At 44.4% G+C, this 26,004-nt stretch overlaps 2 protein-coding genes across 6 annotated transcripts in view; both read right to left on the minus strand.

Moving 5' to 3' along the window:
• Positions 1 to 6,192, minus strand: part of LOC124338055 (regulating synaptic membrane exocytosis protein 2-like) — a 28,748-nt gene extending 22,556 nt beyond the window's left edge. Inside the window, exons 1-3 of one of the 5 annotated variants that reach the window (XM_046792098.1) lie at positions 4,911 to 6,192; positions 2,480 to 2,684; positions 1,085 to 1,598 (exon numbers count right to left, since the gene is read on the minus strand). In XM_046792098.1, coding sequence (XP_046648054.1) covers positions 1,085 to 1,598; positions 2,480 to 2,684; positions 4,911 to 5,221 — 1,030 coding nt within the window. In that variant the 5' untranslated portion in view covers positions 5,222 to 6,192. Of the gene's footprint in view, positions 1 to 1,084; positions 1,934 to 2,479; positions 2,685 to 4,910 lie in introns of those variants that run through there. The other 4 variants (XM_046792097.1, XM_046792096.1, XM_046792100.1 and 1 more) reach the window with 4 other exon arrangements.
• A 5,704-nt stretch (positions 6,193 to 11,896) lies between these two features.
• LOC124338172 (potassium voltage-gated channel subfamily KQT member 5-like) lies at positions 11,897 to 20,361 on the minus strand. The gene is made up of 14 exons (XM_046792245.1): positions 20,068 to 20,361; positions 17,684 to 18,136; positions 15,672 to 15,806; positions 15,312 to 15,394; positions 14,656 to 14,831; positions 14,427 to 14,555; positions 14,223 to 14,333; positions 14,087 to 14,150; positions 13,899 to 14,010; positions 13,601 to 13,818; positions 13,340 to 13,416; positions 13,015 to 13,142; positions 12,721 to 12,826; positions 11,897 to 12,599 (listed from the first exon to the last, which is right to left on the minus strand). The coding sequence occupies exons 1-14, from the start codon at positions 20,088 to 20,090 to the stop codon at positions 12,240 to 12,242; spliced, it is 2,175 nt and encodes a 724-aa protein (XP_046648201.1). The 5' UTR covers positions 20,091 to 20,361; the 3' UTR covers positions 11,897 to 12,239.
• Positions 20,362 to 26,004: the final 5,643 nt, after the last annotated feature.

The following is a 26,004-nucleotide window of genomic DNA, read 5'->3' on the forward strand; positions in this document are numbered from 1 at the left end:
TACACACACACACAGGTATAATAATACTACACACACACAGCTTGTGTGTAGTTCCGCTGTGTAGCCCGTCCGTGTAGCCTCGACTCTTTTGCCTTAGAGACGCCGTATTATACAGGATCAATACATAAAAGCCGTTCAGCTCAACGCAGCACCACCCCAACCAGCAGCAGCAGCAGCAGCAAACCCGAAACCTAAAACCCACCTCTCTCTCTCTCTCTCTCCTCCTTCGTATCGCTTGATTTATACATCGGGCAAACTGCCGGGGTTATTATTCTCGACCGACGTATATAGAAGAGAAAAAACCACTCGCTTCTTTCTTTTCTAGCTCGGCTTTTTTCTTTCTTTTTTTTTTTGCCCGGTGACAAAACCTGAACGATTTTTATCCCGCTTCTTTTGTTTTCAACCTCACTCCTCTTAGTCCATGTCGTTGTCTGCTCACCCACTTGACTACTGCGATGACGACGACAAAGTATACTATATATATGAACCATCATCATATAAAGAGACTGTTTTTAATCCAATCGGACGGACTCTCTCTTGGTCGTCGGAGCAACGCAGAGACAAGGACAGAAGAGAGACTCTGAGGCTGCAAGAAATATGTATATGTACTATACATAAGGATGGGGGAGGGGGGGAAGAAGAAATGGATCGATGTGGAACGGAAAGACTCAAGGAGCCGCGAATAAGACTGGAGCTGAGCTGAGCTGTTTTTCTCTCTTCTCTGCTCCTTATATGAGCGCGCCAAAAAGTTTTTTGAAACTCTTGCCAACAAATGGCGAGCTAGCCCTTTTCGCCGACCTCTTTTTTATGGGCCTCAACTACTACTACTACTACTACAACGATGACTACTAGCTATTGCTACTGCTCCTGATGCCTTACCAGACTACAATGGCTGTATTATATAGTATAGAATACTAAAAGGGTCCCCATCAGCTGCTTTCTAGCTCTGCTGATATCATCAATTAAACACACATCGTCCTCCTCCTCCCCCCCCCCCACCACTAGAGAGAGAGGAAAAAAAGATGACGGTTCCAAAAGGAGGAGGAGGAGGATGAACATATTGTCTTCCATCGTAGATACGTACCTCTAGCGGGAGAGTTGTCGATGAGATCGGAGGACATTTGGTGTGGAACGCTGTTGTTCCTCCAAGAACTCGTTCCATGACTCTGTAAACTTCCGGAACGTTGGAGTTGACCTCTGTTGGGCAGCTGCTGGTGTTGTTGATTCTGTTGTTGTGGCTGAGTGTTTGGGTAGCCAGCCGGCTGTCCTCCGGCCAGACTAGAGCCACTCCGTATGATTCCGGATGGATCGACGGAGGACGTGGAAGAAGTCCGATGGTGGTGATGTCCGAAACCGGCACTGACACCAACGCTACTGCTTTCCCTGTCGTAACTGACGGCCCGTTCCAGTCGCGGCCGTTTATCGTTGATCAACAGTCCACCACCGACACCACTACCGAAACCAGATTGTTGCTGTTGTTGGTGTTGTTGCTGCTGCTGCTGAGATTGCATCGGTCCCGGGATGCTAGGTAGTATCCATTTACCCGTTTTAACAACTAGTTCCTGTTTCTTCCGGCACAAGATGCACACCCATATCACCTGGACGAGTCGATTGTTGTTCCGGACGGACGGCAAAGCAGGACGCCGAGGGGGGTAGAAAAGAAGAAGAAGAAGATGATCAAATATGTGTGGGCAAACGTCTTAATAACACGTGAATGGTTTTTATTTTGTCATTGGTTATAACATCATAGTCACAAGGTTTGATGATGACAGACAATGACGTCACTCGGACAGAAGTAGAACTTGAGCGCTCGACACACGGAGCACTTGGAACGACCAAAAGAACCGAGAGAGAAAACCCAAGGAAAGAAGAAGAAGAAGAAGAAGCAGAAGGATCAGAAGAAGAAGAAGTAGAAGACATGCAATCCGTTTCTCTATGAATCAAATCAAACAAAATGATGATATCAAATAAGAGAAGCAGAAGAAGAAGAAGACGTCGAACAAGAGATGCAATGCAAATTCAATTTGTCAGCGACGAATGAAAAGAGGCAATAGAGAGAAAGAGAGAAAAGGACTTGCTGGTGGCTTTAAAGTCAAGAAAATCGACCGAATTGAACAAGATTTTGAATACATAAAGAGAGTGAACGTCACGAATGACAAATAAAAAAAAGAAGAAGTAGGAGCCAATTCGGCCATTTTTCTTTTTTTTTGTTTGTCACTCGAGTGGAACACACCAATAAGTTGAGATGTGATGGAAGTGACACGTGGAATCAGCATAACACTTGTCAAACCACACAGAGCCGAACGCGGGAGAGAGATTGAGCAATAAGGACAGCGGATGCACAGGTGAAGCAGCCATGAGCCAACCAACGATTAAATAGAGTAGATGCGGGTGCAAAAATATATAAAAGGCCCAAAGAGAGAGAGAGAAAAGTAGATAAATAGGCGAGCAATAAGCAGGCGGATAAATATTAGGGTACCTTTGAGGATCGGAGAGCGACTTTGCCTCCGCAGCGGGCGCAGCAACGGACGTTGCAGTAGTGGCAGGCGTGTCCCAATCCGTCGGCGAACTTGGTCTTGAGGCAAAGCTGGCAGGTGGCGTCTAATTCGGCGCCAGCCTTCCGCTGTTGTTCACTTCTTTGTCGGATGGCCGTTTCCAGGAGCAACACTTCGTCCGCTTGTCGCCTGAATTGATTGCAAACCCAAAATAAAAAGGAAAACAAAAATCCAATACGTTTTCTTTTTGGGTTGTTGTTGTTGTTGGGGTAGTAAGTTTTTTCTTAGTTCTAGACAAACAACCAGCCGAATAATGGATGTAGAGCTAGCTACACACACACAATAGCCATGCGCTACTGGGCAGAGTAAACTGCTGGATGACACAATACGGTCGGACGAATGGGTAAGAAGACCATCAAAAACTCTGATGCGGACTCTGAAAAAAAAAGGAGCTAGGAGGAGGAAGTCGGGCACGGTAGTAGATCCATCTAGCTTCCGACCTGAAACATCGTTAGGTTCGTTACACTCGGAGTTACACGGACCGCTCTGGTAATCTTTCCACCCACCCCACACACAACCCACTCTCCAACCACCCACCTCCTCCTTCTCTCAGAGTGACGGATCGATGGATGACTGCCTTCGGCCCTTGGCTCTGCTCTGAATATATCTATCTATATGCAATACAGCGGACGACACACAAAGTCCAATATCAAACACATCCAAGACAGACAGCTGCTAGCCAAATCAGCCCAACTCTTTTTTTTTTTAAATATTATTCCCATTTCAAACTGTGATGTGATCCAATCATCACCACTGTGGCGCATATATATTACAAAACCGAAATAAACTTGGAGAAAAGGCAATTGCTATTTGAAAGCTAGGCCAGTTGCTGGCCTGCAACATGTTATCTCTTCAATCCCATCCCCTTTCTTCGATCTCTCTCGCCGGAAGAGCTGGGCGACTGCAGGGTACACTCCCGCCCCCCGTTCCGTTTTGACTCTGTCTGCCACTGTGTGTGTGTGTTATTCAATAGCGAAACAAGGACAAACGCGGGAGGCAGACGAGTTTCGGGAGTGGGAGGATGGATGGGTCTTCGTTCGTCAGCAGCGAAGGAAGGGGTGGGGGGATTTAGTATGGTAGAGAAAAGGGGCGTCGGGTGGGAAGAACCGAACGGAAATGTCGAAAGGTCAATCGACTTGATCAAAAACTCCCACGCTCCCAACCACAGGCTTCTGCTCATCTTTTTTTTTTTCTTCTCTCCCCCCGTCGTCGTCCCTTTTGTGTGTTTGTTTCCAATAACCGCCGCCTACACACTCCCGACGATCTGACAGCATCGGGCACCAGAGGAGTGTGCACGTTCAACATGTTCACATGTATATAGCGTCCGAACCCCGGAGTTGAGCAGTTATTCCCTCTGCTAGCCGCTAGATGCTTTAGCTAGATATCTCTATTGCGTGTAGAGAGTCGGGGATGTGGAGTCCGAGCGTTGCATCCAACAATATCACGGGAACTCTCAGGACGTCATAAATAATAAAGGCCGCACATCCGAGAGGGATAGCTGAATAGATTTCGTGTGTGCCCAGCGGTCCTGGTATACATATTGCAGCAGGAACGTTCAAATGAGGCGTTTTCCTTTCGTGAAACGATTAAGAAACAATCGTCTTGAAATGTTGACGAGCCCTCTCTAACGTATTTATCATTAAAGGGGGGAAAAACAAGTTACTATAAGCAGACGGGAGAGAGAGCAAAAGTAGTCCGGCTCGGCGTCGTTGGATGGAGGTAGTGGGCACATGGATCACACACACATTCAAGGGAAAAAATAAAATAAAATAAAAATCCTCACGACGGTATAGGAGCCAAGGCAAGGAGGAGGTGGCTCTGCTATGTATGTGGAAAAGGGGCGGAGTCCAAGTGCTCCGGCCTTGTGTAACGGACATGGAGTTTCTTATTGATCCACCGAGAGAGGGGAGGGGGGGAGACCGTGTACGTTTTCGTGCACAGCTCTTCACGCAGTTCTTCCTACACACACACGTAGACAAATCAAAGAAGGGATTGCACGTGACGTCGGCAGTTGAAAGATGGCACAAAAATGTCCCCCCCCCCCCCTCGTCTACTTTTTTCTGCTGTGCCGCCGTCGTCAACAGACCGGCAATGAAAACCGCCAGTTCCCACACACAACGACTTGTTCGTTCTTCTTCTTCTTCTCTTTCAACTGGTAATTGAATACAACCAATCAAAAAGAAGAATCAACTCTATAACTCAAGAGATGATACGAATATTACAGACAGTCGTTCACAACATGAATGATGTCTGGTCAACAACAACAACAACCTTGTTTGGTTGCTAGGCCAACTGTCGTAACTCTTTTAAACTTAAAAAAAACAAAACAACAACAGACGGTACGACTAGACTAACCTGACAATTTCGGTTTCTTGTTCCTCTTCTCGTCGTTGTCGCATGAGCACCGACTCGATAATCCTGCGTTCGTCCTCGGTCAAGTGGGAGAGATCGGGCATGGGCGAAGCCACCACTTGGGCTCGACTGGGAGCGGCGGTGGCGGCAGCAGGTGACGATGACAAGACTCCCTGGGACACTCCCGACGATGCGCTAATAGCAGATGCGGGACTAGTGGCAGCAGTCGATGGGTGATGGTGGACGGCCACCGAAGAAGAAGAAGAAGAAGCACCACCAGCACTCAACAACGAGCTTCCACCCAAGGCAGCCATGAAAGCCCCGAAGTTGAATCGAGGCCGGTCTTTTGTCTGCGAGATGAGCAATGGGATTGACGATGCTGCATCACAGGGATTGCACCAGGGCCAGCACACAACCACCACACACACCAACCACCGGTTTGGCTATAGATATATACTCGATGAAAAACACACACACGACAGCACCAATGCTTATAATCACTTGAGCACACACACACTTGCAGACGACGACAAAAATTATTCATCCGAGAATCATCGCGTGGTCGTGGTGGTGGTACGAGTGGTAATGGCTGCAGACCCAGATATCATATATAACCCCCCCAACGGACAAAATGGCGAACTGCCCCAGGGTTTTTTTTTCCCCTCGTTGGTGACACACAACACACAACACAGCACACAACACCGTATGGAATAGACACACTTGCGAAATCCAAGCCAAACAACAACCAAACTGAGAGCTGAACTTTACACGATGAGGATAGACGATGGACTCTGGACTTTTGTGTCGGACAATCGATTCTCTCCGGTTCGGGGTGAAAAAAGAAAAAAGAAAGATGGTGAAATGGCGGTTCGAGTTTATTTTTGTCCAGGGGGGTCCAAGGTAGGCCCTGTCGTTTTCACTGTCAATTTTTGGCCAACTCGTTTCGAACTCTGGTACGTGTGCAATGTCGTGTGTGTGTCAATTTTCTCTCTTGTTGTGTCCTCTTTTGTTTGTCTAACTTCTTTTCTACTTTCCCACACACACACATACACTCACGGTCGTCGTCGTCGTCGTCCACATGTACACATACACACACACACACTGCGAGAGTGTCTCTCACTCACTGTCTGGAGGCGCACCTGAGGAGGAGGAGGACGACCACCACCACCGCCACCACCATCACTCGCTCGTTAATGACGTCTCCGTGTACCGACAACTGAGAGAAGAGAAACCAACATGGCCGCTCTCACTCCTTCCTATAGCGACGCCAGGACACAGCACAGCACAGACAGCCAAAGAGGAGCTCCCTAAACTCCGCCCACCACCCACCAAGTCCACATACAATCCCTTATTTTTCCACATAGACGGGCAACGAGAGAGTTTGCTCTACACAGCGACGTCTGCTGCTGCTATATGCCCTCCTCTTTTAAGGTCGACGCCAGCAGCCTACCGACGACGATCGAAACTCGACGACGACGATGCGCCTCATCTTTTTCTACACTCTGACGCCACCACCCTCACCAACTTCTATAGCGCTACACATCTCTCCTCCTGCTGCTGGCTGGCTCCTTATAGATATATTCCCTGGTCGACTATATATGCCGGCCTGTTTTGTTCTCCATCCGAATTTTTTTTTTTTTTACTTTGCCATTTGTTTTTTCACGACGTTATATATTTTCTTTCAAGTTGGAATGGCGGAAAAAAGAGCGGATGGCGCACATGCGCCACACTGGCCCCCTTCGATTTCAACGATAAGTCACACAGCAATGAGCTAAACATTTAAAACTGGGGATGACGAAATAACATCCAAGGCGCAATCATTTTTTCATTCTTGTGAATTTTTAATTCAGAAAATTCGAAGAGCTTAGAGAGAGGGAGAGATGAAATATGCGCCGGCGCAGAGCGGGAAACACAACGGGGACAGCAGCAACCATTTCACGAAAAACATTGATTAGAGATATGATGAGTGGCTGCAGCTGAATAAATGGCTCATTATTTGAATCAACATCAAAAACATTTTTTTGATGATCAAAGAACTTTTCTTGATTAGTTTTTCCAACCTACTCCCTTTTTTTTATTTATTTATTTGTCCTTTTTCATTATGAAAAAAAAAAAATTCTTTCATGCGTGTTTTATTGTTGACAGGAGCCAGGAGCTAGGAGCCTCTTGAATGGTTGGAAGGTTGCCACTTTTCTTCTTTCTTTCTCCCGCTCGGCGTGTGGCGGAGTCTTCTCACACTTTTCCATCCATTCATAAATTCCCGACCTTTCGCCGCGCAGATATACACAGAGAGACCTTCAAAGCCACAAGCAAAAATCAACCCCGCCAATAATACTGAGAAATTGGCCGTAAATCAAGGAGCCGTCGCTCCAAATCACCCCCCTTTTTTTCCCCCGCTCTCTATCTAATCATAACGATCAAACCCATAAATATGACCGTGCCAAGATAAATAGCCTTTCCTTCTATCACTATATATATATGTACCTATTCAGACACATTGGTGGGGAAACTAGAGTTAGGAGTCTATATAGACTGATGCTAGGCAGCAGCAGCCTATAGCCTATAGCACATATAGATATGGTATACTGATGTATCGACTAGATGATTGCCAGACGATCCTATAGTGTCTGCGTATTAGATGTAGCCTATATATAAATGTACACCCGTATAATATGACGAGTCAGCCGGCAGAGCAGAGACCATCATACATATAGGCTTGCAAAGTTTACAAGGGAGGGGCCGGCGTAGGCGGAGATCGTCTCGGCGGCAGATATGTATGTTTATGTACCCAAAAGGACGTCATCATCAGTTTGCCAAACTTTATTGAATCAAAGATGGTACATAGATTTCTCTCTCTCTCTCCGCCAGCACTCCTATACATATATCTAATACGTGGTGTGTTTAGTAGTAGTAGTAGTAGACGAGTATAGTACCGTAGTATCTCTATGTGTCATCCCCCTTTCGAGAGATATCGTTCACATAGACAAACACACCAGCAGCCGCTATATAGGAAGAAACGAGAGATCCGGTATACCGGCCGGGAGAGTTGGAGGGGTAGAAAAAAAATAGATACGCGGTGCGGGAGAGCAGCAGCAGCAGCAGCAGCTCACTCGCTCCACTCACTCCACTTATTGATCGGTTGTATAGTTGTGTGTGTTTGTGCGTGTCGGGAGTGAGGGAGGGGCGGGATTATATAGTGGTGGTGGTGGGCCAAAAGAAACAACGTACAGTCTAAGAGAGAAATCGAGGTTCTTCTTTTTCCTCTCTATCCCGAAAAATGTTATATATATCTATCTAAGCTTTCGCTCGTTTTCAATGACCTTTTGCTTGTGGTGGTGGTGATCATTTATAGAAAAATAATCAGAGGGAAACTAAAAGAGGAAGAAGAAGAGCACAGCACAACAACTTGAATCGGATAAAAGCGAATCAAAGAAGAAAGAAAGAAAGAAAAGAAAGAAAGAAAAGAAAAAAAGAAGAACATTGTTGAACCGAAAAATGCAGCAGTTCCGGAAGGCGATGATCTCTTTTGCCTTTTCTCTCTCTCTCGGGTTGTTGTTGTCATTGTCGTCAAGAGGGGAGGAGGAGGAGGATTGGACGGTCATTCATTCCGCATCTTGTGCATTATTCATTTCTCCCGCTTCACGGACAGACGACTTTTCGGGAGAAGGAGGGGGGCCAGCCCAGGGCCTATATCTTTCTCCTCCACCACTGCTGGCGCGCTCAACTTTCGGCCCAATCATCATTGCATTATTATTATTATCTCACCACCATGTCCGTTATTCGCTTTTCCGAGGGGAGAGAAAAAAAAAAGAAAGAAAAAACTGGACTTGACATGTTCCCCTTTTTTTTCTTCTTTTCCCCGCAAGCCTTCTAGTATTATCTAGCTCTAATCGTGACGAGATGACGCAAGTTTATCTAATATTCAACTTCCGGTCCGTGGGAAAATTGAAATTCTTTTCTCCTCTCCTCTCTGCTATACTTTTCTGCTATGTATATATATAAGCCTCTTTTCTTCGCCTTCTTTTGTTTCTGGGATTCTATTCAGAGCAGCAGCAGCAGTAGTATAAAATCATCCATCAACAGTTGTTGATACTCTGCTGCTGCTGCTGCCTACTTTCTAACTGGTGTATATATATATACGCAGTCTAGTCAAACAAGAGAACCAAAGAGCAACGGCTGGGGAATTGAAAAGAAGGAAAGAAAAGATACTACTCGTTGGAGCAGCCTATGGCACATTTATACAATAACACACGGATTAAGTCTATAGCAGCATATAGTCTCTCTCTTGCTTGCAGTGTGTGTGTGCCCAGGCAGCAGCAGCAGCATATACTTATATGTATATGTATGCGGGCGGGACTAGGGAGAGAGCCGGCGTTCATCCCAGCTGCTGCATCACAGCACTGCGGCAGCACGGGGGCCGGGAGAAAGTAAAGAAAAAAAGAAAAAAAAAAGGAATATACAAGAATAAGAAAAAGAAAAAGGGGGTGGAAAAGTGTGGAATCGACAATGATAGAGACGGGCATCCATTTCCCTCCCACCTCGGAAAAATGGCCGTTGTCTTATGTTTGCCGCTCGGTTCCTTTTATGGAGACCATCCTTCAACTGATCACGTAACCGGGCCGCAGCAACAATATGGGTCTGTACAGCCGGACCGGCCCTTTTTCTTCTTTCTTTTTTAGTTTTCTGGCTTTAGGTATATGTATGGGGAAGAAGGAGGGGGGGGCTTTAGGGCAATCGAATTCATCGTCGAAGAAATGAGATTACATGCCACGTAAAATTGGGTGGAAAGAGAGAGCAGAGCAGAGAGTCCTCTGCTGTATATAACCATCTTTCTTGCATCTCATTTGTTTCTGATTTGATTTTGCCGGGTAATTTTTTCTCCACCCGACCTTGGACGCAGCACCCCTCTCCGTCCAACATCTAAAGGAAGATATGCGCTAGTACTACATCCAAGGGGGGAAACGATTTTTTTTCTTTCTTCCTGGGAATAAATGACGTTCGATTTTTTTTTCCGTTGCTGTTATTATGTGTGGCGAACTGCGAGACGGGTTGTACTATACGTCGCCGCAATGCGCGGACGGCCGACCAGAGTCCTCCATTGTTTTTTTGACCGATTCGAGTTGGTTCGATCTGCCATTTTCATTTGTATGTAGGCCACTATCCTTATTCCCCCTAAAAACATAGGTCCCTGCTGGTCCCTCTGATCATTTAAAAAGATTGGCCGAGTATATACGACTTGATTTGTCGTCGTTGCTGTTGCCGCTCTAGTATATAGATCACGCACTGCGGTCAGCATGAGGCGTCGGTACGGTCGTTTCCGACTTTTTCCCATCTGCTGCTGCTGCTGTTGTTGAAACACAGCAAAAACAGTGGGACCAAAAAAAAGAGACTAGCTGAAATGAAGGGGTTATAGCGGGCTACTAACACAACTGATCGATATTTATTTGTATAGTAGCCCTTTTGGTCTGTATAGAGTCTCTATAGGAGTTGCTGTCGTGAAGGGAATAAGGGAGAATGGAGCCAAGTTTGTCAATTGATGTCATTGCAGTGTGTACGGGGGAGGTTCCCTCGCTCGTCGTTTCCCGCTCGATAATATCCTACGTGAGTATCGATTTCACGTTGAACACAAGCACAAGAAGAGACCAGCAGCAGCAGCAGCACACAGCTGTACATGCACCAGCACTAAGATATATAGACCCCGTCGTCTATACAGCAGTCGCCCTTGCTTTTGCCACTTTCTTCTTCTTCTTCTTCTTCTTCTCACTTGTATGACGTCCAACCATCAAACCCACAACAGACAGTCTCAGCTAGGGATGAAAAAGGAGACTGCCATTATTATATACGCCTATACACAGAGACTATATCTGTGTATTTATCCGTGTACTATAGTCGGCGTATTATAAAGACCGCAGCACATGTTACTCTTTTTGGGTTCTAAAATTTTTCCTTCCAGAAATTTCGTCTGATTATTTTGGTCGAGAGATATTTGAGCATTTGTTCAACGTCTTTTCTCTCTTCCCTGATGATGGAGATATATCTTAGAGAGAGCTTTCAGTCGCGCATGTAGTGCAAGCGCCCCCAGGAAACAAACAGCGAGCGAAAACGGTCGCTGCTCCTAAGTGTACCTCTTCACGGCGGATTGACTTTGTGTGTGATCTATGTAGATACGTCCGTTGTGTGTGTCTGTAATATTTGTGTCAATATGGAACTCACCACGTTATGACCCTCTCTCTTTCTGCTTTTTAGACGTACTATAAAAAATGAGCAGTTGCGGGATGCCAGTGAAAAACATATGACAAAGTGGTGTTACACCACCTATACTATACCGGCCGTCCGAGTCCCTTGTCCAGTTCTAATATTATATCCTCGGATTTCCTTCTTCGTCATGACCTATTGGCATTTAGCATGTCGGCTTCAACTTTCCATTTCAACACGGGGCCAACCCGGAATATTATCCAACAACAAGAAATGGGCTCTCTCTCACGAAGAGTAGACGGCCAACGACCTCCCTAGTCCCTACATCATAGGCGCATCGCTGAGTGGGAAAATAGACGCGGGACCTGGGCCCGCCGCCGACGACGACGCCCGTCCCCCGCGTGTCTATCGATCGGCCAAAGAAAAGCGGGAGTCTCGCGCTCGATGTTGGATGGTTTGGCTGGTTTATACTCTAGGAGTATAGCAGCAAGTCAAATCAAATCAAACCAAAATATAGCAGACACACACACAGCCTATAGTATATATCTACTAGTAGAGTATAGCGTATAGTATATTATTATTATACCGACGACTGGCGTCGGGTTATTTTTTCTTTCTTTCTCTCCCGTTTTTTCTTCACGACGTGAAGCGTCCAACTTTTTTTCTTTTTCTTATTCCTGTGTATGTGTGTGTGTGTTTGTTTGTGTGAGGAGGGGGGGGGGGGTAGTAGTAGTAGGTGGAGAGAAAGTGAATCGATCGGCTGTGCGGCGCAGGCGCGGCAGTGAAATAAATCGATTACTCAAGCCCAGCGATAAAAGAGTTTGATTGAATTTCCACATCGTCTCTGTGTGTGTGTGTGTGTAACATGTTTCGTGAGGAAGGAGGTGGAGTATAAAAGGGAACTAGAAGAACGAGGTCGCCGGAGCATGCGCAGCACACAAGTATATATAAAAAAAAGAATAAGGATCGAAAAACAAAAAAATGATATGAGAATAAACTATAGAGGAGGGGAATAAGATCTTATATATTTATTAGATATGATGGAGGGCACCAACAGGATGGATGGACATGGATCATGGATGGATATGTGTGGAGACCAAGAAAGAGAAATTCAAGGATCGTTGTCGGCGTCCGTCACTAGGACTGCAAGGTGACGCGCTTTTTGACTGGCGACGGATGTTGATCCTCTTGTCCACCACCACCACCACCTCCTCCTGGTTGTTGTTGTTGTTGGTGGTGATGAGCTTCGGCGCTGCTGGCCGACGTCTCGTGCCCTCTATCGACTACCAAAATCGGCTTGAGTGGCGTTGCTAACGCGTTCGTCGACGAGATGACCGGCAAACCCAAAGATGACGGAGGATTCGGTCGGAGCGGATGAACAATTGGCGGCGGCGATGGATCATCACCCGGATTACTGGCGTTTGCCTGTCGCTTCGTCTGTCTGTCCTCCAGGCAGAGTTCGAGGATCCTTTGCACCTTGGCCTCAATATCGCCCACCTGTTTTCCCAAAACATTGGAATAATAAAATATTCGTTTTTTTATTTTTATAATTTCGCCCCTGGCCGCAAACAACAACAACACACACGAAAGAAAAAAGAGTTTGGATCATAAGGGCCACCTGTCGTTCAACGTTGACGATGCGGGAGGCCAAACAGTACTTGTTGTCGTAAACGTCCTTGCCTTTAGACGAGGAGCCTCCTTGTTTGCCCAGGATCTGGTCCAGCCTGCCGACGACCCGCCATCATGTTCAAACAAACATTACAAAATGGATTCTTGTTGTACTATATGGCATATATATATACAACAACATAACGGGCGGGCTAGATCTATACTATATATTAGAGTGTACACACTGCATACATGTATATGGCTGTAGCATACACACACGCACACAGAGACAGAGACATCATACCTGGCTTGTAATGCTTTCACTCGCCCCAAGAGATCAACGTGACCAGCCGAGTACTGCTCGATGACGTCTTTGACGTCGTACGGCTTGAGAGCCTCCTTGAACTTGCGTCGCGCCACAAGGAACTTCATCTAATTTGTTTCATCCAGCCATTCAGTATATAAGGACGACCAAGTAAGTAGACACGTTTTTGTGGGGGAGAAAGAAAGATAAAGAAAGAATAAAAAAGAAAAATTTTTTAGTGATGAGCCATGCAAAAATTGCCAACTGGCCTTGTTATAGGACACACGTTTCTTTCTAATGTTTTCTATATCGCCCCCCCACTCACTTTGCGGATGGCACGGATCGCCATGCGGTACTGCGGAGTCAGCTGGATGTAGCGCACGGGGTGTTCCTCTTCATCGTCTGCCGATGAATGAGATCAAAGATAATCGAAGAGAAAAGAATCAACGATCAAAGGAATGGCACAACCAAAACAAAAGGGGGAAGGAGGGATAGATATCTCTCAATTGAAAAGAAAAACAGTGAAGATGATGATTCCCATCAATGAATTAACGGGGGAATCGAACGGAGATTTTTTTTTATCTACCGGAAGAATTGCGGCTGCTATCGTGAACGACCTTCCGGCCGATGCCGCCGTTGATGTTGGGATGAGCGCCGCATTCGTTGGCTTCCGGAATCTGTCCCGAGATGGCGCAACCGGCAAGGTTGGCCGAAACCAGGGCTATTTTGTGCGCCGGGGGCGGGGCTTTCGGCCGCCGGATCGTCGGCAACCGCGTCATCACGAATGACGTATTGTGTTTGTACCTGAAACGGAAATGAATTGAATCACCTTTATTTGTTTTTTTGTTTTTTTCTCTCCTTTTCATCGGAAAACCATTTCTCACGAGTTGGGACTGGGCATGTGAACCTTCCAAGTGGCCACGGAGCGGAAGAGTCCGTCGGCGGCGCAACATCGCCACAGGCACTGGATCAAAGAGGCGGCCGGTTGACGTCGCCCTTAAAAACAAGATGGACAAGAGTTGATGGATGGGTCACAACATTCTTTTTTTCCAAGCGGATTCTTAGTTCTTACGGATCATGTGTTTCTGTCTCTGCTGTTGCTGGACTTTTAAAGCGAATCCAGATCCCAAAATCCCCTGGAAATGAAATAAAACATTTGATCTATTAATGAATCATTCGAGAGAGAGAGAGGCGGTCCAAAACTTTACGGAGGGCAGCGCAAAGAAGCAGATTCCCATCAGAGCGCATCCGGAAGCGATTAGTTTGCCTTGCCAAGTGATTGGGAACGCGTCGCCGTAGCCCACCGTCGACAGGGTAATCTGGAAAATTTCTCAGAACAAAAAATGAAATGAGAAAAGAAACGAAAAGGAAGAAAAGAATAATCGTTCGGCCGGAAGGAAGGAGCAACTTACCACTCCCCACCAGAGGGCGTCGGCGAAATTGCTAAACTTTTCCGGATTGGCTTCTTTCTCGGCCAGGTACATGAGGAAAGAGGAGAAGATGAGCGCCAGGAATCCGATATATACAGTGGTGAAGAGCTCCTGCCGATCCCATCCGGTCGGCCAATCGGATTAAAATATATTTGATGTCATAATTGGCGGCCAGAAAAAATAAAAAAATAAACCAAATAAAAAAACAAACCTGCCGATGGGCGTAGACGACGGAGCCGAGGAGTTTCCAGGTGCCTCCGCGGCGATCCATGCGCACCATGCGGAGAATCTGGAAGAAGCGGAGCCCGCGGAGGGCGGATGTGGCGAAAACCTGGCCGCCGCTGCCCAGCGAGATCACGACGACGCTGGCAACGATCGTCACGACATCTAACGCCGATCCAAGGCAGACAAATAGAGAAAAACAAGACGGATTGTCAGCCTCCCTCTCTCAAAACAACATTGACGAATTATAGCTATATGACGTAATGTACTACTATAATGGACCAAAAGAGAAATGAACGATGTTGATGCAGTGGGGTCCGTTACGACTCCGACCGGCCTTGCAACGACAGCACATGGTTTTTTCTGTCCACCTTTTTGATTTGATCGTCGCTCGTGTGTGTATAAACAAGACGTTATTTTCACGACCCCGGCGGCGCCGTTTCAATTGCAACACACAAACCGACACAAACGTCGTCGTCGTCTCTGTTAAGTTGTTGTGGCAGCAGCGACCACCTCGGCGACGCTGTTATTCCTCTTGTGTGTGTATGTATTCGTCGGTGTTGTTGCCGCGAAATTTGGCATCGCCCGAGTCCTTTTTGGCTCGCACAAAAGTACCGCGCCCCGTGTACTACTACGTAGACTCACCGATCACGCAGAAAGGCCGCCGTAAAAACTTCAAACGACCGAGGAATCCCTGGTAGCGCGAACGGCAACCGGACGACCAGAGCCTAAAATCGGAATAGATAACGTCGTTGGGTTATATAAGAATAAAATGACAAATAGTACGCCAATCTTTTTCCTGACCGGAGCGCCAGCCAGAAAGAATCAAAATCGGTCGTAATCAAAATCAAGAGCGTATATATATAATAACTTTGCCAAAATGTGCATCCAACAATGTTCGACCGAATTGACATATCAAATTTGTGGAGTGGAAACGACATGGCGATGATGGTCGAATGCCAAAAGGGGTTAAAGCTAAAATAATTGGCGACTTTTCATTATTACCTGAAAATGAATTCGACGGTGAACCAGAAGACGACCAATCCTTCCATGTAGAGGAGAGCCACGTCAGCTGATTCCTGGAATTCCTCAATGGTCGAAAAGACACTGAGAGCCAAACAGGCAAAGACCATCACGAACCTGTCAAACAAACACGACAAGAAGACGGACAGACAAAATAAATTGACCCCTCGTCCAGCACTGATAGAAAAAAACAGATCAGATGAAGATGTCGCCCCCCTCCCCACAAGTCAACACGTAACAGGAGGAGGATGTCGTGACTCTTGCACGCGATCGTGCATAGTGCACAAACAACCGTCACGGAGCTTTCAACATCCATTTCCATGTCGATGAATCGAACTAAAAACAAAAGAAAAACTGTCCCGGGGATAACAAACATCCGAGAAGAAACCGGTCAGGCCAGCTCGCGCAGTTTATCTGGCGATATGTGTGTGTGTGTCCCCACCCACGCATCGGTGGTGGTGATCTGTTGACCATCTGTTTTCCAAGACTTTGGAAATAAGAAAACGCAAAGGAAAACAATGGGAAAAAAAGTAAACAGCCGGAGAGAATAAAAATAATAAAATACGGGCAATATGTATGTTAAAGCTCGCCGGACGAGAGGAGCGCTCGTGATTGTGGGTCAATGTTTGCCAAAGTGGATTACAACAGCGCGCGTGAGAATATGGGAAATAAAATAAAAAAGAGCCACACCCGCTAACAACAGATCAAATGTATGGTGTGATAGAAATATTAGAGCAAATCCGACGAATCCATTAGATTTCTGACCAATCGATTCTTGCATGGGTGTGGCATTTATTGGGTAAAAAATAGCCCCAGGGGGTTTTGAATTTTTTTTTAAAAAGCAACTCTCAAAGTTTATGTGATCACCGCCATGCAAACTGTATCGATCAAACACGAGCGGTTGTATTATGTCTACCTTTGTCCAGCCCCCAGTATTTCCACACACACACACATAAATGCGTTAATGACAAAGAAACACACACAGAAAGTCGCAGCAAGTGGTGAAGCTTCTCTCCCCTCCAACAATTTGATGAATCATTGAAATTCATCGTTCGCTGCTTGCTGTTATACATGCCGTGTAACGATGGTGGACTGCTGCAGGGATTATTGCACGGATCATCAATCTTGTCGAAAAGCACAGCAGAGTCGGTCATAACAAAATCGACTTGAAGGCAAACAGCAATTACTTCCTCCCCCGTGTGTTTTTATACATAACGTCCTCCCCCCCCCCTTTTTTTGTGTTGATTCGATCCAATCAAATCAAGTGGCGGGTATGAAATGTATGCGCCCCGGATCGATGAAATGTTACGCAAGGCGACAGCCTTGTCGACTTGAATAATTTCATATATCAGGCCCCCCAAATAAACAAAAGACTTATTTACGTATATGTGGGACAAAGTGGAGTTGTTCTACTTTGTTAAAAGGGGAAATTCTTTTTTGTTTGTTTGTTTTTTTAGAAAAAGGAGAAGAAATAGGGGGAGAAAAGTAGACCTGCTGGGCACAGGCTCTCTGATTGCACTGCACCAAAACGTCCATCATTATTTCTAGCGCAGGTTTTTCCCCTCACGTAAACGAAGCTGAAGCTTTCACGAACAGTATTTCAATAGAGCTTCTGCCGAGTAGTAAAGTCAAGTTAAAAAAGGCCAAAGAATTGAGTTAACTGAACCATATACGAACACCTTCCAGAATGATCAAGTCATCAAAAACTCTGAGCGGTGATGTAACCCCGTGACTCGGCACAAGACAATTATCGCCCGGCACGCACTTTCTCTCTCGATATCAAAGTTTCCCCGTGCGCATCGTCAACTGCAACATGAAAAAAACCCCGGCGGCGGCGGCCAGACTCTATACGCAAACGGCGTGCTCCCTTTTATGAATATGCATACATGTACATATAATAATAATTTTTTAAATCCCCCCTATAAAAAAAAATACACGGAAAAGGAAACGGCAGGTGGAAATAAATCAGGCGGAGGGAAAAAAATGATACTCACACGACGACGTGATAAGCGATCGCTTTAGAGCCTCGGGGCCGCTCCAAGAAATTGTACAAGCGCGTTTGCCATTTGCGGTAGCGGGCATCCCGGCCAGCTGATCCGCCGTTGCCGGAGCAGCTGCTCGGCGGGACGGTGACGACGGCGCCGCCCAGAGCGTCTTCGACCATCTCGATCACGCCGGTGCTTCCGCGGGACGCCCGGCTCTCCCGCCGCAACGCCAATATTTGCCGGTTGAGTTCCGACACTCCGGTCGGACTCTTCATGGGCGTTGATGGAGCTGACGAGTTGTCCATCAGAGGCGACGATTTGTACGACGACGTGGACGGGGCCAACATCCGGCTCTCTTCAAATAACGCTTCCGCCGCTGGACTAGTAGCGCAAGAGTCCTCATCCTCTTCTCCGTCTTCGTCTCTTCTCCTCCATTGCATAGATTTGTGACGGCATTTCAAGCTGTCGGGAAGCGAATAACAAAAGGGATTTTGGTTATAGCTACTGTACGTAGTCATTGAGATGTACATTTTTCTTGATTAGAATAATGAGCCCAAAAGCCAATCAAGGTGATGTAATGAATCACCGAGCCAAACCAGGCCAATGATTATTCCGCTGATTGCCGCCCACATCTTTTGAATTCATCGCGGTTAAAGAAGAAAGATGTGCAGCAGGGCCAAGTGATGTTAATGAGACGCAGGGCAAAGATCCTCAAGGGGATATACAAAGTTGTAAATTACTAAATCAGTCCGGACTCTTGAAGTTCTCTCTCCCCCCTTTTACCCACTCATCCGCATTTTTGTTATTTGCTTCTTGTCATGGTGATTTGCCAAGGAATGAACCAGACAACAACCAAACAAAAAAAAAAAAAAAAAAAAGAAATCAGGAATTTAACGAGTTCGTTTTATCGTTTGGGGGCAATTTACGATCCGAACGTGCTGTTTGTCGATAGGAATGGTGGTGGAGGGGAAAAGTCGCGAACAAGAAAGAATTTTTACTTTCACTGGGTTGGCGCTGACATATTGCTGGTCGCTTTGAACTGCTGAATGCCTGGGAATATAGTCTGAGTAGCCATTATACAGAGGGGTTTCCAGTCCCGACAACAAGGGGTGTAGCATAAGCACCTTGCTTCTCCCAGCAGCAGCGTGAAAGATGAGTGTCGTCACGTATTTGCATTTTCTATTTTATCCCGGCTATTATCCATTCTGTTTTTGAATGCCTTTCGGTGGAGAGAGAAAGACAGAGCAGCTAGCAGAACGGAGCGGGGAATACAAGGCTCACATAAATCCCGGCATAAATCGTTCATTAACTACACGTCGAAAGTGCCGATAAGACGGGCGGGATCCAAAGTAGTTGCTCCTCGTTTTCAGACAGCAGACGAGAGCTGCGCTGGCCAGAGAGGGGACGAGCCATGGATCCTCGGGTTGAGCAATAAATAAATATATCCAGCATTTTGTGTTGTGCTCGAGCACAATCTGCTGGCGGGAATTTTGAAAGGGAGCGAGGAAATAGGAAAAGAAGAAAAAAAAAACTATCCGAAAATAACCCACCCCGCATACATCGCAAAGAGAAAAGAAACGAGGAAGAAGATCACGTCGTCTCTGCTGCTGCTGCTGCACAGCGCACGTTTTTTTTTATCTATTAGAACAACTCAAAGAATTCGTTTCCAGCAGGTTCATTTCCTTTTCAACTTGCTTCATCATCCCTTCATCTTTTTTCTTATTTTTAAAAACAGAAGAGAATTCTAAAAAAGAAAATCTATTTCTATTAAAAAACGGGAGTGAACATGGTGAACTCGGCCGACAATGTTTGAACGTTCCATAAGTCGACCAATAGCAGTCGGGAATTTTTTTTCCCTTCACGACAGTAATTCCCTTCATAACAAACGATTATTTATTGAACTCGAGGGACTCTTGGAAGAGGAGATGTCACCAGGACCCCGTGCCAGCGGCAACCACGTCTACACAGAGTGTTCCCATAACGATGCGACGACGAGAGTCTCAGTGAAAAAAAAAAAAAGGTTTCACTTTGTCTTGTTTTTTTCGGCTCTCGTTCACATGTCAACGGCATCAAAACAAGACGCGATAAAAATAAAGCTCGAAAAGAACACGCTGAACAGACTGAACGGAAAGAAAAGAAATAAGACACAAGCGATGAGAGAGAAAGTGGCTGCATCTGAGAAATGCGAATGCGGATAATATAGACGAAACCCCTGGAGCCTGCCACAAAGCACGTGTTGCACGCCTCACGACAGCCTCACGGACTCTGTAGCCTATCTATGCCGTCGCGAATCTTTGATTTCCATATATCCCCAGATATATAGAACTGTTGTAATCTATATTATTGAATTGATTTTTAGATTTTTTATGAAAATGGGTTTGATTTCATTTTACCTCTCTGGATCTCTGGGTTCCATGTCTTCTTAGTTTGAATTCTCTTCAATTAAAGTGTGTGTCAAGGCTGTCGAAGTCATTTCACGTCCACTCAGCAGCAGTCACCGCCATGACACGTCATTTCTGTTGAACTCCGATGTACGGGGGTCAAAACTCAAGCACGAAGGAAAGCTATGGCAAATAAAATTGATTTCGGGTCAATGTTGGAACGACACTTGTGTGTACACAACCGTTTTTGTGTCGCTATTCCAGCCCGGTCAAGGTCCGAATGGTGAATGACTGGATGACTGGGAAGCAATCCTCGTGTGGGGATTCGGTCTCTCTCTCTCCTTCTCTCTTTACTATACAACCCACTAGCTGTTGGGGGGGTAGACGTAGGACAGAACGGGAAGAAATAAAGAGAGCAGCAAAAGTGTGGAGGGTTTTTTGGACTAGAGCCAGCCCCAGTCTAGCTCCCGAAAAACTCCGCTCGTCAACAGCCAATCAGAGCCGAGCTATAGACACGTAGCCACACAACTCACACACATACACATATATAGCTAGCGAACGCACACACACACACAGATATACGCACGCACTACTAGCGCAAAATGAGACGCCGTCAACCAGAGGTTTTTGAAGCTACGCGCGGTCGCCCCCCATCAGTGAACATTCCACGGTCCGTCCGCATTGGCTTCTGACATATCCTCCCGTTCTTCGACGATCGGCATCGTAAAATCAACTGCTGCAAGACGCTACACTGTTTTACCTTTTTTTTTATTATTTTTAAAAAACGAACGAACGAAAAATTCTTGTCCTGTGCGCAGAGCTCGTAAAGTAACTCGTCGTCGACTCCTCCTTTGAAAATTCGATGACGAGCTTGTATCTCAACGGCATTTCGAAAATCGCTGGTACAGATGCGTACAACAGGATTTTTTTTTCTCGACGACGACATTTTGGACTCGCCCCGGAATGTCGACGGTGATCCAGACGAGTCCGGTGCGGAACTTTTTTTGGTGGGATGGGGTATATAGGAGGAAATAAAAGAGAAAAAGATGGACTCAAAACGTTCCTCTTTTTATAAAAGAAAAAAACAAACAAAGGAGAACGGGGGGAATGATCTAAGATTTATCAACAACGAATCCGTTGCTCTCGACAGCGGGGATTTGCCATTGACCTTTTCATTGATAATCACTATTAAATGATGCGTCCAAACTAATCAGGATTTACTTATGAATATACACGAAACGTATGAAACGATACGTCTGAATGGCTCTTTTGAGCCTGGTACAAAGTGGCGCTGGAAATCCATGGCTGACATTGAGAGAACGATCTAATAACTATTTCCGATTTATGCAGTTACTTGGTTAGACATAATTTGCGCACTAAGAATGAAGGTGAAAACTACAGCTGATGAACCGGCAATTGCGAAATGGGTTCCAAGTCGTTGACGTTAGCTCATCAAATGTCACATTTTGGTAACACAAAAATCATTAAGAATTCAAATTTTTGTGCGCAAGTACCCGCATAAATTGGAATTTTTAAACTTTCAGTGCGGGTAGATTTTGGTAGAGACATAAAATGAGCATATGCGCCACTAAATTGATTTAATTCCTTCATGTAAAATTTTTTAGGAATAAATAAATAAAAAGTTGGATTTTTAGCGTGTTCTCGTGACAAACATTGCGAAGAAAGCATATACATCCAGTCGCTCACAAATCTCAAGCTGATGTTGATTGGACCTATCAAGTCATGTCTCTTCTTTTTTTTCCCTTTTACTTTCAACGTTCAAACCTTCTTTCGTCCGTCGTTTTACCTTCTTTTTCCGCTGGATGAGCCAATTGCGTTTTCTTGACGTCTCTAATTGACAAAATGCTGTGTTGGCTCGAATCCACCGGAAAGTCAAGTCCCTGTTTTTTTCACAGACTCGCTAATTTCCAGTCAAAACGTCTAGACTTTAGTCCCGAGACAATTGTTGCTAGCCGCACTGCAGTCAAATATCTATGTATATATATTCTATGTTCGTACTGTGCTGGAAGATGGTCTCTCGACCTTTTCAACAGATTCATTTTTATCCATATTTTTACTGGACCGGGTCCCGCACATATTCGCACTCGTCAACCACACTTCCTAAATGTAAAAAAAAAATGCAAGGCGAAAATGTGTTTTTCTTTTTTTTTAAACTGGTTGTAAATCCGCCGCATATATAATCTAAATGGATAGTGGGTCCGTGGTGCAATAACATTCGTGACAAAAGAATATTTTCTACATGATGTACCAACCCTACGAACATAAAAGTGAGAAATGATGAGTGGGTATAAATGTTTAATGATCAAATGCTGGTTGCAAGTTGACGTTGATAGCGAGTCTATGACCGCAAGTGAAATCACTGGAACAACCATCTAAATTACTTTTTCACCGAGTCATACGTACGCACCATCCATATAACCTTGGATTTTTTTTTATAACAAAAAGAAAACTTTTACTAGTAATATACATAACTTTGTTCTGTGCGTAACCCGCTTTTTGTTAGATAGTTAACGGGATATATTTAAAAGGTAAACTTCTGGAGGTTTGCTTCGAAATCACACTTCTTCGTTTTCTTTCAGCTTCTCAAATTCTCATAGAAATAAACATAGACCTACTGATGGACTAAGTCTTACACTTCAGAAAGATTTCGTTCCTTTAAAAATGTAAATTCCATTTTTAACTTATTAAGGCTAGATTCTTTTATAACTTATTACTATCTCTTATTTTTATTGATTATTTTTTAGATTCTTCAATGGGACGGAGAAAAATTAGTTGTGGTTAATCACGCAAGGATTTTCCTCGAAGAGGTTTCCAAGAATTTCTGTGTCGTCGAGAGTCTAGATGCCTGTTTCCAACCGAAAATTCGTTTCAGAACTTTCAGCTGCTTCGCCTCGTAACGGCCCTAATGTAATCGATGGTCAACTGACGACGTTATCAAAATTGGATAAATGATGCGATATGGGACATTTGATTTGCGCTAAATCTAACCGTTTGTTCTCTGAATCGATACCAGATTTCATCACTTACTTCCGGCAGACCGAAAGAAGAACGAGGGTGGGTTGTCGAGCGTTAGATGGCAGTAGCTCCAAGTTACATTGGCGAGTAGTGACGTACATTCCAAGTTTATTGCCGTATTGCGTGTAACGCACTGTTCCTGTAGTGATCCTAACGTCAGCAAAAACCGGCAAAAACAGTTAACGTTTTAACAGAGCCATTAAGGGGGAGGTCGCTCAGTTCCATAAGAAAATTTAACCTGGGGACGCGAGGCGGTTTTTCCGAGCTCCCGTCTATTCCCACAACACAGATTTCACCAGTGAACTGATACTGATCCGATTCCGTGTCGTTCAAAAACGGATTTTTTGAAGGGCGTAGAACGAATTGGTTTCCGTTCTCTTATGCTAGAGTCGCATGAAGCAATAACGTTTTGCTACCCTCTAGCGCCTCTAGCTGATTCATTATCGGATTCGTTTCAGTTAACCGATTGTTCCGTCAAAGTAGCCAAAGGCTCTTTTCTTGCTCGTAATTTGTTATTTGTTTTGTAACACGGGTTGCATGCTAATGCAATCTCAGTTGATATTTTATTATTAATCTATGCATTTTAACGATGAAGTGTTATTAGTTTATTACAGAAAAGTGAAAGGTTTAGCCTAGTTATAAGTTGCTGTATACTCATTTACTCAAACTAACATTTAACCTGAATTACTACATTCCATTTTCTTTCAAAGGTGCTGAAAAAAAGGGAGCACCAATGAAGGAGTTGTTTTGGTGTCTTGAAAGGAATCAAAATCTTGAGGGGGGTCATCAAAGAGGCTGACAACGAGTGAAATTGGAATGCAAGCAATCTGCACCAATTTCAGAATGAATCAGGCAGACAACTCTTAACGAGAAACTGATGAGAGCACTAGAAGGATTTTTAAATGTGTCCACTGGCCAGTAGGGGAGACTGGAGTAAAATGGGACGGTTTTCGTTTGCCCCCTATATCTCCCCAACTAATTCTTTAATTTCGTTAAAAAATTTTTTTTATGTATTCTTTATTGTAATGTACCCCCCATATTTTTTTTATAATTTTATAATAAACCATTTCCCCATAAAAGACCTTTAAAGTTTACTCAGATTTATGGGAGGAGCCTATTTTTGGGGGTAAGTGAGGACACTGGGGTGGGTGGTAAGGGACGTCCTCCTTTTTCGCCTTAAAATTCATTAATAAAATTGAAAAAAATTGAAAAAGTGTTCCACTGTATAGACTCTTTGAGTTTATAAACGTTTCAATTAAATTATTGTGTTAATGAACCTTTTTTCTTATATATACAAAAACCCTTATGGAGCTGTAGGACATCCTGCGTTGCTAGGTCAGGAAATCGAGCCTCTTAAAAATGCTGTACGCTGATTGGTCCGTAACTGTCCCATTTTAGGCAAAAACGGCTGTCCCAAACAACCCGATTATGACTCTTTTTTTAAAAAGTTCATACCGTCTAAACAAATTGGTCTAAAATTCAAATTTTTGTTTTAAACGATCAAGAAATGAATCAGCTTCATTTCAATATTAAATTTACATGCCATTACCGTTTATTTGTTTCTATAAACATAAAATGGCGGAGACAAAAATTTATAAATAAAAACCGTTTTTTTAGTTTTGTCAATAACTCATGCAGTTATTGACAAAAATCAACAAAATTTCATGCCGAAGTAGATTATACAGATTTACATAACATACTAAAAAATTTTAAAATTTTATTAACATCTACTATTTTTCCCCCCACTGTCCCTTTTGACCCGGTGTCCCATTTTACTCCAGTCTCCCCTAAGTAACCAATAAGTTTACCAGTAATAACACTTTGTTGAAAACATTATATTTTTTTCTAAGATGCCATATGAAAAAGCTACATCTGTTCAACATGCATCCTGACTGATATCGGCCGTCCATGTAGGACCACCCAAAACTGTCAAGAAGCTCTTTTTTCTGCTGAATAGAAATTATAAAGGTTCCGTTCGCATAGGTTTTCGTGATGGTTTCGTGCTTTGTTGAGAGAATTATTAGTGGTCTCGTGGATATAAGGTTTTGGATTCAAGTTCAAGCCTTGGAGTTGTGTAAGATTTTTCTTGAGAGATTTCAACCCTTTGTTCTTCCCAACTATTGTTTTTAAAGAAAAAATTCATTTGAGGATGGAAGTTAATCAAACAGAAAAAAATATATATTTAATTGGGGGATTAATTGTTTGTTTAATTGGATTTGGGATTCGGACACTGCGCCACAAGACTAACGTGTATTCTAATCTAGCGTTAAACCGCGGAGCCACTGATGATTGCTTTATAATGAAGTCTGCGGTAAGAGACACAGTCTCCCATTCGACTGTCCCAATTAGCATCATTACACTTTATGGCAGCAAAACTGCAACTATTTTGATTTTATCGAAAATGTTATCTGTTTTTGTTCTTTGCATTTTTTAAACGGAATTCTAAGTATTTTATCAAGATTTACAGGATTAACGAAAGAGTTGAGACTTAAAAAATAATTCCAATAAACAAATTGGGGCTATAGTTGGAGAATTGGGAAATCCCAATATATATAAGAAAATTGAACTGGCAGAACCTGAAAAATCATCAGAGATTTTACAAAAAACAGCAGAAAAAATTTTTATTTACTTTGACGGGGAAATTTAATTTTCCGAAACGTCAACCTCAAAGTCAAGTTTTGGGATTCGGTGACTTTCGACGTAAGCCTATTATTAGGCTTAAGTCGAATTGTCAAAATTTGTGAAAAAACGACTTAAGTCATGACTTCCCTACTAGCACACGTCATCCATAGGACGTCCAGAGAACGTGCGGCCATCCAAACTAGATCCATCCGTTATTAGGCTGCTGCGGACATCCTTGACAGTCGATTTAGATCCTCTGTTTTTGGGGTCCTAGTTGGAATATCCATCGGA

The sequence above is a fragment of the Daphnia pulicaria genome, chromosome 4 (genome assembly GCF_021234035.1).
Source record: "Daphnia pulicaria isolate SC F1-1A chromosome 4, SC_F0-13Bv2, whole genome shotgun sequence".
Taxonomy (NCBI): domain Eukaryota; kingdom Metazoa; phylum Arthropoda; class Branchiopoda; order Diplostraca; family Daphniidae; genus Daphnia; species Daphnia pulicaria.

Excerpts from the sequence above, each read along its gene's own strand:
- LOC124338172 (XM_046792245.1), bottom strand. The coding sequence starts at position 20,090 with ATGGAACCCAGAGATCCAGAGAG. Across the intron at positions 14,556-14,655 it reads TCGTCTACGCCCATCGGCAG|GAGCTCTTCACCACTGTATA; the intron begins GTTTGTTTTTTT and ends TGGGATCGGCAG. Across the intron at positions 14,151-14,222 it reads GCTTCTTTGCGCTGCCCTCC|GGGATTTTGGGATCTGGATT; the intron begins GTAAAGTTTTGG and ends TTTCATTTCCAG.